Here is a 19,012-nt window from a genome sequence, read left to right on the forward strand (position 1 = left end):
ATTTCCTTGCCATAGATAAGTGGTGTTCATTAGTTTTCTTGCGTGCTACTTCTTTAAATGACCAGATCTACCTGACGCCGTGTTTTTATATTGTCTTTAAAAAAATCGGTCGCCCCTACTTCCTGTTGAGACCTCTATGATAGTTGACGTTGTGTCCAGTTTTTGAAGACACCATCTTAAAAACCTGAACAGTTTCTTGATTGAGCCATCTCAGGCAAAAACAAAAATGAGATAACCTTTGTGTGATAATACGATGAATACTGAATATGAATACATTTAATTTAAGATTCAAATGTCAGGCCAATTGCATTCTTTGAAATGCAGCAATATCCGTTTATTATTGCACTGTATTGTATGTACGTATTTCGATATATTATTATTCTGCTTGTAAACTTAGCTGAGGAAAATAGCCATTCCCTCAAAGGGATCTGACATGTCCTGTGTGAACGTGGAAACAATGTTATTTTCAGTCATCTGTACGTTTAGTATTGTATTAAAACTAAACCCACACTTTCTAATCTGATTCAAAAAGATTATATTTATGTGACAACCCCCTCCGATAAGATATTGAATGTGACTTAATTAATCTTCATCCCCGCAGTTTTTTTTTTATCACAAATTTTACTGTTTTATGTAGTTTATTGATGTTGTTTTGAAGACTTACTTAATAATTTCCTTTGTTTACTGTGTTTATTTTTTACTCAATATTGATTTCATATTTTATTGCTTTTGCAGAAATAATAATAACTACAGCCAGATCAGGTGTAAAGTAGCATGAGCAAGCTTGTGATTAATACCAGTTGTCTCTAAATAGCATTTTTATTGTAAAATATACTAGTGTAGGCCGTGTGTTTCTCTGACTGCATGTTGATACTACATATGGAAAAACACTATCATGGTTCCTACTGAAAAATTTATTTTTAATTGTCTACTTTTAATCTAGCCTCGAGGCAGTGACCATCTCCTCTTCCAAAAGTGAGGAGACAGAACAGAGGCCTGGTGGTCGACCTCCTAAAAAGAAGCCCACACACTTCATCACCTTCAAGGCCAACACACCTGCCATCCTCACTGGCTTCCAGCAGCTTCAGAAGGAGATGGTGTCTCTGCTGCCAGCCTCAGCCCCCTACTGGCAGCCAGTCTCCTCCCTACATGTCACCCTCTGCCTTTTAGTACTACGGGACCCGGCTGAAGTGGCGGCCGCTGTCGAAATTCTCAAACGCTTTGCCCAATTTCACCGCAACCCTCCATTAACGTTGAGCTTCCCGGTCAAGCTGAAGCATTTCCTTGGCAAGGTGTTGTTCCTGAGCCCACAGCCTCATCTGGCCTTGCGGCAGTTCAACAATGGTCTTCAAGAGGTCTACAGAGAGCAAGGGTTTCTTCACAGAGACTCTTACAACCCGCGCTATCATCTCACTCTTGCCAAGGTAACTGACAACTTGGAGGAGAGGATGTTTGAAGGGGTGAGACATCTGAAGGTGGGGAAGGGTTTGGATTTTGGCCGTCTGCCAGTAAACAGTTTGCACCTTTGTGTGGTAAATGCTCCTCCTGTCGATGACTTTTACAATGTTGTGTGCACTGTCACTCTGCATTAAAAACAAAAAATCAGAATGAGTAACTGCACCTCAGGGACCTATATAGCTGCCTGACATTGTTACACAGAAAAATGATAAACAAAAGTTCAGTTTTCCTCATGGGTTGGAGGTCAATACTACATGCAACGATAGGTACAGAATAGACTAATACAGCAGTGTATGAACAGCCAATCAGGCTGTGTGTATTAAATAAAATGTAATACCCAAGTCAATGAGACACTTATAATAGGTAATACACCGTCAAACATGTTTACAAACTGAATTGGTAAGGTGACGTGATTTGCAAGCTCAAATAGGTCGTACATCCAGGCACTCATCCTGATTAAAGTGAATGGAAATAGTGTGTAATGTTTCAGTTCCAAACCAAACAAGTTATTGTTCCCTGATGTTAAAGAATTAAATGAAAACACACTTTGTTTTGAAGATATTCAGAGATTGTTTCCCTCTTCATTGCATCCTACATGCTGTCTGTAATAACACAACTTTTGGCCTAGTCAACAGAAGCAAGGATTGGTGGACTATAAGAAAAACTACACAACAGCATATAACTGTGGGTGACGTTGAATGTTTCTTTACTTAATTCTACTTTGTCTTAATCTTGACTGGAGACACGCGAATGTAATGTAATGTATAACTTATAATCCTAGCTGTGTGCTAGCGTGTGGAAATGGTGGCGACGTGTTTGGGGAAAAGTAAAGCTGCACTTTATTTGTGACAAAAATCAAATCATATAAATGTAATTTCAGCATGGACTTAAAATATACTTTTATACATGATTGTATTGTATAAATAAAAACCTTACATAATTTATTTTTATGTAAACTGGTTTTGTTGTTGTTTCTGGGTTAATATTTATATGGTTTCTACAGGGATTCTTTGTGCTTTATTTGTTTACCGCACCTTTCCTCGCAAGCTGTAGTTCAGGTTTCATAATTTCATTGTTCTTGCTACAAGAAAAGAAAATGATCACTTATCTACATCCACAAGGTTTTATCTGCCTGCAATAAATATTCTCTCTTAAATTGTTGATGACGGGAAGAGAGTTTATTTATTTCCTTCCAGCTGTTAACTCGCCAATCTGTGCCACATAATTTATCTAATCGCTGTTGTGTTACAAACTGCCTTCACCCAATTGTAGCTGCAGATATGAATTATTGAATGTATTTCACAATGCAGTAAGTTGTGTTGTTGCTACACTGATACAAAATTTTGTGTAGCATAGCGCATGTTGTGTCAGGTGGATTTGTGTATTGTCTGCTCATTTCGTGGATTGTTAAGTTTTATGTACGTTTGTTGTATGTATTGTATCTTCTTTTGTATTCTTCTGTTTTGTGTTAAAGAAATTTCCTCTCTGAAAGAGATTTTCCTAATCTTTCTGAGATTGTAAGGCATTGGGTTTTCATTAGTAGGTCACTTTGGCTAAGCACACAAACACACACTACGACTTCTGTCAGTCCCGTGCATCATCTTTTCTTGTTGCTTGTGTTTGCTTGTTTCATGTCTTGTTTGGTAACTTAAAGCCCATCCCTGTTGTCTGAGCGTGGTGTGAGTGGTGTAGTGTCAGTTGTGTTTTGGAAGTCTTTGTTTTTTTTGTATCCCTTTATTCAAGTGCTTGCTTTTGGCCATCAATGTTTTGTTTTGAGAGTCTGAACTGAATGGCATATCAATCTCCTTTACAATATTCATGGCTGATTTTACCTTAATGCATCTGTGGTTAGCTTCAAAATCCATTGTCTACACCACAGACTCATAACTCATCGGCTCTCCTTCTCTTGCGTCCACCTTCCCATCTTCGCTTGTGATTTCTCTGTCATTATTGTATTTTGTGTTTCACTTAATGTATTGTGCTGACCACAAGAAAGTAACCTCATTTTCTGTATGTCTAATATTGAAGATCATGACAGCAAATAGTTGAATCAAGCACAAGTCACATTTGTACTTGATTATTACTTATTGGCCAGGCTCTACAAGTATTGATCACAATGACTCTTAAAGTGAATAATAGCCATTGGTATTGTTCATTGAATTGATTGTGAGTCTGGCATGTGGTGGTAACAATGATGGACGTACGCATGTACATGCTATACAGTCAGTAACTGTGCTCCCTGTCTCTCAACTGTTTGCTCCTCGCTCGCCTTATCTTGTTGCCTCCCTTCCCCCACTCTCTTTCAGTGACACAGAAAAACCAGTGCTGCCCCCTCCCTCTTTTTGCCGATTCCCTTCTGCCTACTTTCTCCTCTCACAGACAAACAACATACTGTTTTGACCAATTTCTACTCAATATCCCAGCCATCTCCTCTCTCATCCCTCATGCTGTGGCTGGTCAGTGGACCATCATTGATGCTGCAGCCTCCACTGGAAACTGGTTTTGCCTACAAATCCATTGCAACTCCCCCTCTATTCATTGTTCACTCCATCACTCTTGCTCACCCTCCTCTTCCTCTCAGCATCACTCCCTGGGAACCCGCTTTTTTTCCCCCCTTCTCTCAATGTTTGCCGCCTCTCGCTAGCTCACCCCCTCTCCATCCCTAAATTTCATGCCCTCATATTTGCTCTCAACACCCTGCAGGAGTTTTGCATCACACATGTGAGTGGATTTAAAAATCTCTTTTCATTGTTGTTCAGCACACTGTTACTCTATCTCGCAGTAATCTGGTCAAGGTTCAGTCGGGCTCGTCTGAGCTGAGATTGGTCGGAATGTTGGGTGGATGTTGGTGGGGGTCGGTCGTAGACGTGTGCCTCTGCATGGGGGTTAAAACCTGTTAATCCCCGATAACAGATTAATTATCTTTGGGCAATATCGTGTTGTGAAGTCGCTGGGGTGTTAAGCTACAACGGGCTACAATGCAACGATAAACAGTCTCTGAGGGGTGTCTCCACAATCTTAATCTCTCTCCCTCTCTTTCACTCACCCACACTCTCTGCTGTTTGCTTGCACTCCTCTCCATCCATCATCACAAGCACCGCTCCACTGTCACCAGGCGACTGTACAGTTATTGCCTATTTAATATTTCAATAATTGCAAGAATTACCGTCAGACCCCTCCCACTGCCGTCTGTTTTTTTTTTTTGACACACTTTTGACATGTCTCCCTGCCATTTTTCAGGATGATGTTTTTCCAAGAGCATCAAACGATGGTTGCTGCCAGGATACCTCTTTGAGTGGGTATATATTACAGCATCGCCGGCGAAGAGACGACACAGGAACGAGGGAGAATCCTTCGACTATTACAGGTAAGGAACACACCTACTGTTAATGTTCATGCATTCATTTAATCATGCATCATGTATAATGTTGAATTAAATTCCTGACACGACAGTAGTGGAATTTACCATCTACTGCAGCAGTGATGCTCTCACAGACTGAATAGAATTTTGGTCATTGTTATCTAATGGATATTCTCGTCTTTTTAAATCTGCATGAATTCTAACCACAGTGTGTTTGCTGGGTATTTATCTACCTGTCATGATGCAGACGTCAAGCATTGACTGACTAATGAGCTACATTCATTCATAGAGAACACGGATCTACTTGGCATTCACGCTTGCAAATGGATATTAAATCTAGGAGCTGTGGATTTACAATGTAGACATAAATGCAAATACGTTTAACCACATTTTAATTCCTATAGATCTCTCTCATTTGTGCTGGTTTAAGTGCTCGTCCTATTGTGGTTGGGTTGTTGTTTTAAAATGCAAAGACAAGTAAAATGAAAAGATATGGATTATGTTATGTGTTTAATAATTCCAGTGAGTGGGATTTGTGCGATGAGTGATGGCACTACTGCACTGCTTTCTCTGGCTTCATCACAAAATGGCCTTTTTTCTGTACATTCACCTATCATGGAGTCGCGTGATCTGCAAGTTATGCTCTTCCAGTTGAAAGTCTGCAACAACAAATTCCTCACAGAAGGGTCATACGATTGCTGCTGCTCCTCTAAATAACAGCAGTCCCATAGATTTATTATAATATCGTTTTTTTCTGTCTGTTGCGCAACAGCACAAGGTGCGAAAACAAGGTGGCAGTAGACATCATATCTGTGTCCCCCCAACACACACACATACATCCACAGCGTCAGGACCCAAACTTTGATCCTACATTTGTCACCTTTATTCCCTCTCAGTCTGACCCGGTTGAACAACTTGCTGTATAGAAGACAGTTGCTGATGATTCATACGTTATTTGGATCTTTGAAAATGCGGATGCTGAGAAACACTTGCTGCAGCTGTTTCACTGACTTGGCCTATTTTTTATCTGTCGGCTTTTATTATTTATCATTTGTCTGTAACATTCCAGGGCTCTTATGAAGTATTCCCGAACACACAAATGTTTATGCTGCTTGGTTTTGGTTATATTCTGCACTCATCTTGTGATTCTAGTAAGGTTTTGTTACTGTAGCGTATTTCTGTCCGAAATGTTTTTGTTTTCTACGGTTGAATGTTTTGCCCCTTATTTTTTATATATTTATTTATTTTTACTATTTATCTTCCAAACCATTAGTGACAGAAAATTCAAATTATTGTTATTTATTATGTATTCATTCATTTTATTTTGTTTCCTTGATGACAACTTTGCTAATTTTGGTGGTAATTTCTTGTGGGGAACTTTTTGTGACAGTCACGGTCAGTTGTGTCCACTGACCCAGGATTCATTGCGTTCTATTTCAGTAGTTTTTTATTGTTGTATTTTTCTATGGTCAACAACAGCAATTAATATTGTGTGCTATTTGAATTTGATTGCGGTACAATGGCGTACCATGTGTGTTGTAGCCGATTCCCTATTATCAAAAAAGGTTTCTGAACTCAACGTTACGCTACATTTCCCACAGTTACATCGACATTGTGCCTTCAGCCATAATGTGAAATACAGAAAAATGCTTCCTCATCAGGCTCGAGTTTTAACAAAACTACTTTTCTGAGCTTTAAAACTGATTAATGGTTCCCCTAGACCTTAACCGGAGACTCTGCTGGAGTTCAGCAATAGATGTAGACAATGTCACAGCCTCGGTAGAATCTGGTGTCACCAGCGATTTGGGCTTGCCTGAACCATTATAGTGGCTGTGTTGGGCATAGAATGCAAGCTGTCACTGTACCCAGCTCCAAGCCTGTCCTGAACATGAACAACTTTTTGTAAAACAGACTTGTCTGTTGTTCCTGTGTTGATTTGTTCTTTTGAATAAATAGTGGCGATTAACCCAGATGGGGTTCAGTTTAGGAAATGAATTAAAAATAGAACCCTTTTCGCTGAATCGTTGTGTTTCCAGCTCCATTCTGGTTCTCATGAAAGGTTTTCTGTGCGCCGATAATTTCTCCACAACAGTGAAGCTTTGATTTCTTTCATCGAAGACAGTCGAGCTGTCATAGGGTACGTCCCTCCCTGCTATCACCCCAACTGCTCTGTCATTGTATTGAGGATTCCGCTCACTGTTTTTACTAAGCAGATTCACATTCAGACTGCATTTCCGTCTATGGTTCAATTTTGCCGTGCACTTAGCAGCAACATGATTTCTGTTTGAAATCTTGTTTCTGTTCTTGTTTGTCCTCTTTATGTTTGACACTATCGCTACTGTGGAGTAGCAACAGCAATCCTCTGAAAGAAATTCAATACATCACATATTAAAATGAAATAATTCTTTGATCAATACCTAGAAGTACCTAATTGTTATCTGTCAAATTGGAAGCTTGTTTAGGACCAGTCAGGTAATGAAAGACATTTACATCATCATCAGACATAGTGACTGATTAAAGCCTGGCTTGTGCATACTGATATATATATTTCTACTGCCTTAATCTGTTAGTAATGTAAAAATGGTTGGTTTAAAGGATGACTCATGTTTGAAATATCAAGATGAAGTTGAGTTTTCAGGTATCATTTCTCTCCCCTCTAATACTTGAGGGGTAGTTGGTGTTACAGTAATATTGTTACAATAAAGATTTCCAAAAGACAAATGAAATAACCAAAATGACATAATCAAATACTTTGAATTAAACAATCATGAAAAGAACTTTTGTTCTATAAAATGAAAGTGATAGCATGAGTGGTCCAAGCGTCACCAAATAAATGCTCTGACATAAACACATACCGTATAACGTACCAATATGGAGTCATGGGAATCATAAACTAATCAAAACTAACGATACATACAATGCCCAAAGCCGACTGCATGTGTGCCAAGTTGTTTTTGTCTTGATACCTGCCTGTGGACCTTGTGCAGTACTTCACTTAGTTCTGGTTAGTCAGCTGGTTGTTTTGACGACAAATACATCTCACCACATACAAAGCAAAGCTATTTATCTTTCTAGCCTGTATGGGCTACAAGGGACAGTAAAAGATTTAGTGAAATGTACTCTGATTTCCGCCTAGAGTAAATATGTGTGACCTCTTGACCCGCCATCTCTTGGATGATCTGGGCTCATAAATCGACACTCAGAGTTGGAGCCGACACTGGCCTGCATCTGTTCTCTGCTGCACACTTTTCCCTGCTTTACCGTTGCATGCTGCTTTCTCCTCTCAGGGTGGAGGAGGGGAACTGTGGTGGTAGAAAATGGCTGCCATGGCAACGGTACCCAGCTACAGTCCATCGATATGGGTGAGAATGTGTCACGCCCTCCCACGGCTGGACTTCACCATGCAAATGAGGGACAACGTCTTTGTTCCAGAGAGTTGGGAGTACCAGCAGGTAGGTCATGCCTCTGAGTTGCACACTCACACACACACACACACACCAGATATGTGATGGACCATGTTGCTATGGTACAAAATCCAAATATTATTTCAATATTTCTAAAGTACGCTGGAAAGCCATATTATAACGATTACAAGACATTCTCACTCCAAAAGCAAGTGGACTTTTTTGTATGACGTTGACGCAGAAGTCATCCATACACACTGCTTGTTGACGCAACAGTCTTTTCAATTGGATTGTTTTCATCTCCTGTGGCATTTCCTGTTCATAAAGGGTGAGCATTTGCACTGCCAAATTTTAGGGGTATATATGGCACCGGGCACATTTAATTCTGATTTGCATTTTCAAAAATGCAATGGTAGATAGGGGAGCTTCTGCACCTGACTGTGGGAAGACACAGTCCATTTGCAACACCTGGAAGCTCTCGTATAACCTGCTCTAATGCCAGTCTCTTAGTGTTGTCAGACATTTGTTTTAGTCTCATTTAGTTCTAATGCAGAACTGGATGTCCTGGGAATGGGTTATGATGAGCTGTGTGATACCCCTTGCGTAAAATGTGATGGGTGACTTCAGCATCTCAAACCAACTGAAGGCATTGGCCAAGTCTAGGAAGGTTTAATGTGTCTAAAGGCTTGTTCAAGCATCCTGAGAAACCCCTTATATACAGAAGAATCAACCAGGTCCAACCATGCCTTCTTTATCTTCACCCTGACCTTGTTTCCTAGGCTGGAAGATGTTTTCCCAAAATCCCTCGTTTTATATGCTCACTCGGCGGAATGCATACATACATTGCATACATTGAAAAAACCCCACTTACTCAAACTGAACCTTGATGTTGTGTATGAGGTTGCTACAGTAGCTATTCTTCCACAAGACGTGAGTGTAAAACCATGGTATCGGGAAACACCCAACATGCATCAAGAAAGATACACATAAGCAAACACAATGGTGTCTGGACGACTGTGCACTTCAACTACTATCTTAAGTTCAAAGCCTGCTCTGGGTTAAAGTAGAACGAAATGTTAACTTTGACAGATTTTCTGATTAACCTTGGTGACTAGTCAAAGTGCACCTCATGATTTCTATGTTTAGTTTCACAGAATGTAATGAAGTTGACTGGTTTTGGCAAATCATGTGGTCTAAAAGTTGAGTCTCTTCTTGGAATCCAAATCTCTTGAAATTATTGAAAATATAGACCAGGTTTAATTTGCAATACAGATTTCAGTCAAATCTTTTGGACTCAGGATACGGCAGAGTTGCACCTCTTATTTTTCATTATGGAATGTGGGCTCTACCCAATGGACAAGAGGATAGTGGCGCACTATTGCTTCAGATGACTTCCATTTTATCACAAATTGAGTTACACAGCACTTACAGCTGAAAGTACTAAGTCTTCCTGTTGGTTCCATTTTGACTCCACTAAATCTGAGCCCATGGTTCACCCTAACAAAAGGGTGGGATGTGAGGAAAGCTCCTTCCTCATGAGGGGTGCAAGTGTTTTGATTATTTTGAGTATTTTGGATAAGAGTGAGTTGAAAAGCAATGATTTCCTTTCAATTCAACTCGTACAAAGTGAGGTGTTAAGATGTCTCCTGGACACTTCTCTAGTGAGCATCTCTGCCAGGGAGGCGGCCCAAAGGTCGACCCAGGACCTGATGAAGAAATGACATCTCTTGATTGACCTGGGAACACATTGTTATTTGCCCAGAGGAGTTGGAAGTAATTTTAAGGGGAAGGGATGTCACGACCCAACCTTCGATAATTGGTGGAAAATGGAGAGTAGCCTGGATCAGCACCTCTTCGTCTAGCATTGCTTTGTTCTCTTGTTCAATCAAAAATGTTTTTTTTTTCTAATTTCCACCTTGTCTTGATGTTTTTAAAGGTCATTACGCCCTGACAGTGCACCTGCTGCTGTGCATGCAAATGCTCTGAAACTAAGCGCAGTGTGGTATGAGTTGGTGCAGAAGAATCAGGCGCTTTCATGCTCGGCCGCTTCATTCTGCTGCACAACATGAGGTTTCATCAGCAAATGCAAACACTGCTGCGATTCTCGGTGCATGTTTGTGACTCGCCTCTACAAAAAGGGGGGGACAGACAAATTATTCTCCAGCACAGAAAGACAAAAGGACCGAAAGTGCTGAGAGTGAAGGGGGGGAGGCATAGCGGGAATGAGTAATGCGAAGAGGAAGCTAGCGAGAGAGAGAGGGAAAGAGAGGCAGGGAATGTATTTAAGTAGGTCACAGATTATTAATAGAGATTCAGTGGTGTGGATAGATAGAAAGACCGAGAAGAGTGGAGTGGGGGAGAGGAAGAGAGTGGGTATGAGGGGGATGGTGGGCGAGAGAACAGGAGGTGAGATGGAGAGAAGGTGGTGGAATGAGGAGCGACAGACGGGCAGATGGACGGGGGATAATACTGATATATGTGGTGCGGCAAAAATGCATTTCAGTAATGTTGACTTTTTGACACAGAGCCTGATCAAATGCGCATATGGATTAGAGGCATTAACCGTCCGCCATACTGCTTCAGATGATCAACAGCATAACGCTTCAAAAAAAGGCCCAGATCAGATGCGGCACTAATCTATAATATGGGGAAACTAAATGTGAAAAATCATACTGTTATCTTATTATTCAAGTTCTGCAGCAATCGTCTGCTTGGTCCTGGCACCTCAAGGTCAAAGGTCACACCAGCTGTCAGCAAAGTTTACTCCTATCGTAGAGATTATAAGATGTGACGTCTCCAGCGCTCCAGACGTCACTACTGGGTCCAAACTGCTCTCTTGTCTATATGCCTCAATGTTGGGTACCACTCTGTTTTAAAAGAAGTGAGACCAAAACCGAATCTAACCTCTCATTCTACTGCTTTCCTGCAAAATAATGTGAGTGTGAAAAGGCTGAAGCTAATAAGGAAATTTAGAATTTCAGAAAATATGTAATAAAATAAAACATCTGGTAAGGTTAGCACAGGCTAGCAAAACTGAGTAAACGTTAAATTATGTTCTTGACATTCATTTGAGAAAACTTTTTTTGCTCTCTCATAATAACGTCTACATTATATTCTAACGGTGTCTGGTGCCTGATGGACCCGGAAGTGAGTGTGGTCGTGTCAGACTTAACAACCGCATTAATGAGCCAACTCTGTCTGAGGACACCACTTAAAGCGTGCTCTTCCTTGTGGTTCATGATAAAAGTATTGTCTTTACTAAAATGTTTTTCAAATGTAGAGTTGAGTGAAGAATCCAAGTAGGTTTAAGGCCTTTTTGAGTGTGCTTTGCTCCGGTCTGACCCTAGCACAGGCCATGGTGACCTCAAAGATGTGTGATACATGTTGCCATTATCAGCTAAGGGCAGCCAAAGATCATCCTCCTGCTACTAGCTTATCTTCACCAAGGTACCATGTCATCAACATGCACATAAAACATATTAATCACAAACATTTTCGTAACACCGGGAGCAGCCCAGAAGAGGATACAGCATAGTAAATTATCTGTATTACGTTGGTTCGAGGCTCAGTTTTTTGACACAACTTTCAGTGTCTGGCCCTGAGTAGTTTTGTCTACTCATGTGTTGTTAGTCCATGACTCCAAGTCTAAAGTAATAATGTCACCTGGCTGTTTCCTGATTTGAACTCAGTAATATATAAGCACTTCTGACACTTGTGAATTCTATGTCCTCTTCCAGACCCTGTTAATCTTGTCCAGTCTCTCAGCCATCGCTCTTGTCATTTCCCTGTTGGTGGTGCTCTCCTTCCTCATACACTACTGCTGCTGTCACCGTGGCGATCGGAGCGACGGCTCAGAAGAGGAGGAAGAGGATGAAGATGGCAGCACAGGCCACGGCTACAGCGGAAAGAAGGGCCGGAGTATCTGCTGTGTCACATGGGTGGCTGTGGCATCTGTCACACTGTGCTGGTGAGAACTCGACACAGCATTATTGATAACAATTATATCAAGTGATCATATGAGGTGAAAATAATACTTTAATCTTTAAGCCCGGGATGCTTAACAAATATTGGGCACTTGCTAACATTTGTATTTATTAGCCTTATACTGGGTTTGAAATAAATAATAATAATTAATAATAAAATAATCCTCCAGAGCTTGTCTAACTAAAGGTCCCTCTTGCGTGGTTGTGTCATAGGAATGCATTGCATTCTCGTGACGTTTTATTTTTGCATGATTCTAGTAAATTCTCAGTTCAGCAGTAGTGTGAATAAAGTTGCCGAACAATTTGTCATAGGGCATTAGTCTGAAAACTTTCAGATGCAGTTACAGCAATGGCGTGAATCACTTCCTGTCACCTCCAACGTCATCATCATCATGTGCTGCTTAGTCTCTCACACGCCGACCAAAGTCATTGGAGGAGAAGTTTGGCTGACAGCTGTGGGTCATGCTGCTTGTTTGCCATCTAGGCCTCTGAGTGTATGTGTGTGTGTGCGCGAGCGAGGTGATGATGTCAACTCATCCACCTACACTGCGTCCGTCATTTACCCACCAGTGTTCCCTTTAGATCATGTAGTCATCTTGTCTCTTCCCCTTCTGGTCTGGACTGAACACAGCGATGCTGCTTGACATCCATCCAACAGGCGTGTGTCAGAGAAGGACGACTCAGTGCACATCGCAACTCTGAAGTCTAAATCTGTCGGTCATTCAGCGTGGTGTAATAAAATGAAACGGCCGTGCAGCTCACTCCTCATAGCTTTCTACACCTCCCTGTCTGAGGCGATAAAGCTTTGTCACAGAATGTGCAGAGATCTGATTTCAGTTATAATGACGTCATTATATGTATACAGACTCCACGTTGATGTGGCTAATGTCTCCCCCTGATGGATTGCAATGTAGTTCATGTTTCCTTCTGGGGTGCTGGAAGGAAATCATAAACTCTCCCTGAAGTCTTTCCCTGCAGATGTTTGCCTTCACTCAACCTTGCCATGCTACATGTGGCTGCCTCCGACTGCACTCATGTTTGGCTGCTCGAAATGCAAAGCACACAGAGATGCACATTGCGTCTTTCCCCCTGCTTTCTAATCTGGGTCACATACTTTGCAGGAGATTGGGTCATACCATTGTGCTCGGGTTTGCGGGGATTTGATAAACATCTGGCCCAGGCCTTAATCTGAATGTTTGAATTTGGTAGTGATGCGTAAACATGTTGCAACATTGCCAATACTCACAACTAACATTTTGTTCTCAAGTGTCCCCCTCCAATGTAATCTATTTTTATCCTCCTGCGTGCAGCTCTTGGTACTCCCATCGACAGAACGCATCTCGCATCTTGGCCAGCTCTTCTCTCTTAGTGTCACATTCATTTAAAATGTACATACACTCCGAATAAAACATTTATGCCATCTCTTCGACTCTTCTCCCTCATACACACACACACACATATCCTCCCACATTGTGCTCATGCTTCTTTTTTCCCTCTCTGCAGTGTTGCCATAGGCATCGGTTTCTATGGCAACAGCGAGGCTAATGATGGGATGTATCAGTTGACCTCGTCTCTTCTCACAGCCAATTACACGCTAGCTTCCATTGATTTGCTGGTGAGTGCTGCTCTATGCAAGTGAAATGTCATGTAGAATATTCAACTGGTTTTGACAGTAATGGTGTCAAAGTGTGTGTGTGTGTGTGTGTGTGTACACAGTAGGTGTGTAAGTGTGTCTTCATAAGGGGTGGATTCTAACTGTGAGAATGTGGGACACAAATGTGTGTCCTTTTTCTTTGGTTCAACAATGATTTGCTTTTACTGTCTGCTTTAGTCTGAATATGTAGGAGACAAAAGTATATATTTATACACCACTGTTGAACCACTAGAAACTCTCGCATGTCTAGATCCTCAGCTTACGTCTATTTACCAGCTTTTTATATTGCTAGTTTAATAGTGTAACGCCGTGAGTACTTATTTAAGCCATAAGTACTCATAGAAGCCATAGAAGGAAAAGCTGTTGTCATTACTCAAGTTCATAATGAATGACAAACAATTTGCTCAAGAGTTTTCTGACCACAGTTGGAGGATGACAATGAAAGGCACACACGTTTGATCAGTTTAGGCAACTTAAGTTTATTTGTTGTTGACAATACTGTGAGCCTTTAAATGACCCTTTTTTGACTCTTGATACCAGAAAATCTAACATTACTCAGTTGAAAATACACATTGTCATGAAGGAATGAAAACATTTCAAATGGTTTTAAGTGCATTTAAATCTTTGTATCTATCTGTATCCATCTACCTATAGTTACATTATACTACTGCGCTCTGCTGATCAAACAGCTTTAATATCCCTTGTGCAGTGCTTTTACATAATTGACAATTAAAATAAAATAAAATAGGGATAAATTTAAGACCATGATAGCATCACACTGTCTGGTCTGTTCTAATGAATTCCTCAGGCAGATCAGTCCCACATCAAGTTGCCTTGACAGTGTAGCTCTGTCATCTTTAAGTGAGGGGCAGGGGACCACCTGAGGATCCAGTATGCTTGGCTTGCTCGTAATGGGTCAGAACTTCATTGATATTGCATGATGCCAGCCAAGGTTAAGCCTTGAAAGTCATCACTATAATCTTTGTCATATAAAGAGTTAGCTTGGTGGACAGCAATGAAGGAAACTGAGTGGCTAGACAGTACATTTGAGATTGACTGTAAATCATCTGTGAATGACAGTGACGTGTCATTACTGCTCTCCACTCCGTCCTCCTCACTTGCATTCTCTCCAAAGATTTCCGACACAATTAGTGGACTGCAGCTGTCAGTCAGCGGCCCCCTCACCACCATGGAGGAGCTCTTCACTGGGAGTAAACCTTTCCTGGTTTCCACACGGAACTGCAAGAGGTTGTCTGAGAATGTCATCAACCTGCTCTCGTCCATCTCCCTGGGTCAGTCCAGCAGCGACGCAGGACTCAACGACAGCAACGTCAGCGGAGTATCCATCGTGCCGCTGACCCCTGTCCCGCCCTCTGTGGCTCCAACAGTGATGCCCAGTGGTGGCCTGATGCCCAGTCCATTCTCACCTGGCTGGGCCGCCAACACGCTGATGGTCAATGAAGATTACAGGTATGACCATGGTGGCTTTACAGAGAAGCTCTACTCAAACACTTAAAAAGACAAATGAGAACATGAGCGGAACTTTTCATAATATTCTGTCGTTGTTAAACTAATTTTAATCATAATCTCTAGCTCATCATGTCATGAAACGTGCCGTAAAGTTGATATCTTGCGATCATGTTAATAAGAAATAGACGAGTATTTTTGTGTCAGACTGCAGCTGAGGGCCAAGCTTTTATTGTTTCCATCTGTACATTGAAATAGTTTTCATCAACAAACCATTCTTTCTGTTATGTAAGAGACACTGATCTGTCTGGATTTAGTTTTGGAAGCTTCTCATAAAATAAGTTGTGTAACATTCTTCTAGACTCCACTCGTGTGTCTCTTGGTACTCGTTTGTCTATTTTGCTAACACGGTCGTTGAATGTGTATTTGCTTCAGTTTTAGTGAATCAAACAGCTGGAAATTGTTGTGAGGTTGTTTGTTCAGTTGAACTTCATGACTGCCTGTAATCAGACGAATGTGTTTTCTCCAGAACGCCTCCTTTCACAATCACTGACGTGCACTAAAGTATGGACTGGAAATGCTCTTAAAGCTTTCATACAGACACACAAGTAGACTCACTTCTGTGGACACATTTCTGATTCCCAGGACACTGTGGTACTGATAAGCTGAGTACCGAGTCAGAGCTTAAGTGAGGTGAGTCATTTACTGACCACATACAGGTTAGCCACAAAATGGTGCCAGTAATCTCTGTCTAGAGCTCACTTCATTCTGACCAGCACCACTCCCTGACTCCTGACAAGAGGTCACATCTGAAGATGCTTTCTGCAACTTAAGAGATGATATCAAGATGCACCGCAATGGATGGAAAAACTGTGACAAAGCACCGCCATAATGCCGCCATCCTTCCTCCTTTGCCCTGTGGTCCACTTCAACTTACTGCGGGCACATGCACATCAACCTAACTCTATCTGGTAGCCATAATATTACACTGGTACTCTGCTTTATTGACTTTGTTTATTTGTTTACATACACCCCAAAAAGATGGTACACAGATCATGTGAGTTAAATTTCCCCTCTATCATACAGCTGTTAATCTGATTTTTGAAAGAGAAAAGTTTGCTGAAGTGTGGTTCTGTTTGAGGAATTCTGTATCAGATAGACAGTGCAGCACACGTATGAGGACAGTCAGTGGTGAGGTGTGACAGGGAGACGACACCTGAGTGAACCGGGTTTAACCCTGTCCCTCACATTCTCTAACCGCTCACTCTTTACACCCGTCTCATGGTACTGACCACTACAGACAAGAAGGCAGGTATAGTTGCAAAGATGAAGATGATATGCTTTGTTGCTTTTGTTCCCTCTAATACTGGACTGCACAAAATGACCAAAAAGCCAAAGAACATTTAGCTGGAGGCATCAGATTCTTAAAAGGGTTTCACAGTCCCAGCCTCATATGACAAATAGTTGGTAATTGATTTTTGACTGTATGTTGGCGCAGAGAGAAGCTTTTTCAGGTCACTCCAGTTCCTGCTTTTATTATCCGAAAAACCTCCATATAGATTAATTAGAGGCCCACTTCATCTATAGGGCTCCGTATGAATGGTTGTCTGTCTTGCTACTGGCGCCTCTCCCCCGTTGCCGGAAGTGTGTTTTAATGTTGACGAATTAAGCCAAGTCTGCTGTCTGTATTTTACAGGTGGTTGTCGTACGTGTTGCTGCTGCTGCTCGACCTCATAGTGTGTCTGTTCATTCTACTTGGTCTGGCCAAACAAGCACGCTGGCTGCTCATTCTGTGAGTACACACACACACACTCACTCACCTACTTTGCTCCACAGTATATGTTGGGGCCTCACATCCCCTGGAGACTCATAAATTAAATTTTATGTCTCATTTTTTTAGCCTGTTGGAAAGAAATACATAAAAAACTCTGTTTTTTTAGTGATGCTGTGCTTTTTAAGTTATGTGGTTTGGTCGAGCATTTTTGTATCTACTACTCTTTTAATTCTTAAGAATTAAAACACAAATTAAATGGACATGTAAATGAATGGATGTAGGAATTAACATAAAGGTAAGTAGTTATATAAATAGAAAAAACAACATCCATTTTGAAGTTTTTAAACAATGAATAATGAACTATAAAATGGAAATTTAAAAAAAGTTGCATTACAGCGTTGAATCACGCACTGTTCTCACGAGGGTTGGATAAATTAAGACCAAGGGCTGCAAGAGGCTTGTTGCCCTACGTTTCCTGGATCTTGCCAACACATTGATCTTCAGAGATGTAGCATACGATGGTGGTAATGTGTGTTCTCTCTCCACAGGATGACAGTTCTGGCCTGGCTGGCGCTCTTCCTCAGCTGGGGTTCGCTGGGTTTGGAAACGGCCACTGTGGTGGTAAGTAGAACTGGGAGATGGAGGGGTGAACTGGGGAGTCAATGTGCTTGGAAGCGAATGGGTCACTGTGATGGAACGAAATGCAGTTTTGTGTGCATGACTTCTGTGGCCACTGTGCTCGTCCGGCAGTCTCCTTGAGCAGGGGTTCTTAACATTTTTGACCTTGTGGCCCTCCTTTTCCAGAACAAATGGGTCCGGGCGCATTTAAGGAATAGAATTGATTGCCAATTTCTGATTTCAGAATTACTGATTTCATTTGTGTTCAATAACCATATGTGTAAACAAACCAAACCCTTGTGAAATGACATGAAACCATGTGATCAGGGCAGATATTTGACATTGAAAAGTCCAACCAGCAGCAGAACCAGGTGCAAGTCATGTTCATCAAATTTGCTAAAGAAAAAAAAATACCTAGGGTGCAAATTGTAGAGAAAATTGGAAAAACTGTAGGTCATGACTAAAATTCTGAATAAAATAAATATAGTAAAACGTCAAAATATCCCCCCAAAAAATCTAAAGAATAAAAGTGAAATGTAAATGAAAGTATCGCCATTAAATGTTTTAAAAACTGCACCAACAGGTCAACAGTTTTTACTGTGGGGGTGGCATCACTTTCTTTATCATTTTTTTGTCCAAGAAATTTTCCATAGCTAGTGATGTTCACAAATTTGCAGCTGTAAAGTCATTTCAGTGACACACTACTGCCACCAAATGTGGCAAGTGTATTTAAACTGAGCATCTTGCAGCCCAGAGATGTAAAACAAAAAACTTCTTACCAACCCTGTAGGGGGCACTCGTGGCCCTATGGTTAAGAATCACTGTCCTAGAGAATACTGCAGTCATGGCAGAAGCCCAGAAGTACATGAAAATGGGACAGAGATTAAAGATTCAACGTGCCTGTGCACTAGTGAACAAAGTGTGTTTGTGCATGTACCTTGTGTTAGTGTGTTTGTGGCAGTGTGGGGGCGTTTGGCTTGGAACTTGGAAACCAGACGACGGTAGAAGATGAAGAAAAGTGCACACTGAAAGAGAGAGGCAAACTAAGTGCACAGAGATGGAGTTAAAGTGAGGGATGATGAGTGTGTAACTTCACAGAGCCTTCAGTTAACTTATGAGCTCTGACAACTGACTAAATACTGCAGATTTTGGTCCAAACGTGCTGATTGCTGGACTCGTTTGTCGAAGACAGACAAAGGTCCTTTACAGAGAACTCTTCTGCTTCACATCGGTTTTGATGTGTAAACCACTATCACTGTAAAAAGAAGACGGTTGTCTTTCTTGTATTGTTTT

At 41.3% G+C, this 19,012-nt stretch overlaps 1 protein-coding gene across 5 annotated transcripts in view; it reads left to right on the forward strand.

Annotated features, from left to right (window-relative positions):
- Positions 1-19,012, forward strand: part of ttyh1 (tweety family member 1) — a 30,185-nt gene that overhangs the window by 5,446 nt on the left and 5,727 nt on the right. Inside the window, exons 1-8 of one of the 5 annotated variants that reach the window (XM_053844207.1) lie at positions 3,820-4,179; positions 4,699-4,825; positions 8,107-8,271; positions 11,961-12,190; positions 13,710-13,821; positions 14,996-15,330; positions 17,024-17,119; positions 17,650-17,722. In XM_053844207.1, the coding sequence (XP_053700182.1) occupies positions 8,137-8,271; positions 11,961-12,190; positions 13,710-13,821; positions 14,996-15,330; positions 17,024-17,119; positions 17,650-17,722 (981 nt within the window). In that variant the 5' untranslated portion in view covers positions 3,820-4,179; positions 4,699-4,825; positions 8,107-8,136. Of the gene's footprint in view, positions 1-943; positions 4,180-4,308; positions 4,826-8,106; positions 8,272-11,960; positions 12,191-13,709; positions 13,822-14,995; positions 15,331-17,023; positions 17,120-17,649; positions 17,723-19,012 lie in introns of those variants that run through there. The other 4 variants (XM_053844208.1, XM_053844206.1, XM_053844209.1 and 1 more) reach the window with 4 other exon arrangements.

The sequence above is a fragment of the Synchiropus splendidus genome, chromosome 15 (assembly GCF_027744825.2).
Source record: "Synchiropus splendidus isolate RoL2022-P1 chromosome 15, RoL_Sspl_1.0, whole genome shotgun sequence".
Taxonomy (NCBI): Eukaryota; Metazoa; Chordata; class Actinopteri; order Syngnathiformes; family Callionymidae; genus Synchiropus; species Synchiropus splendidus.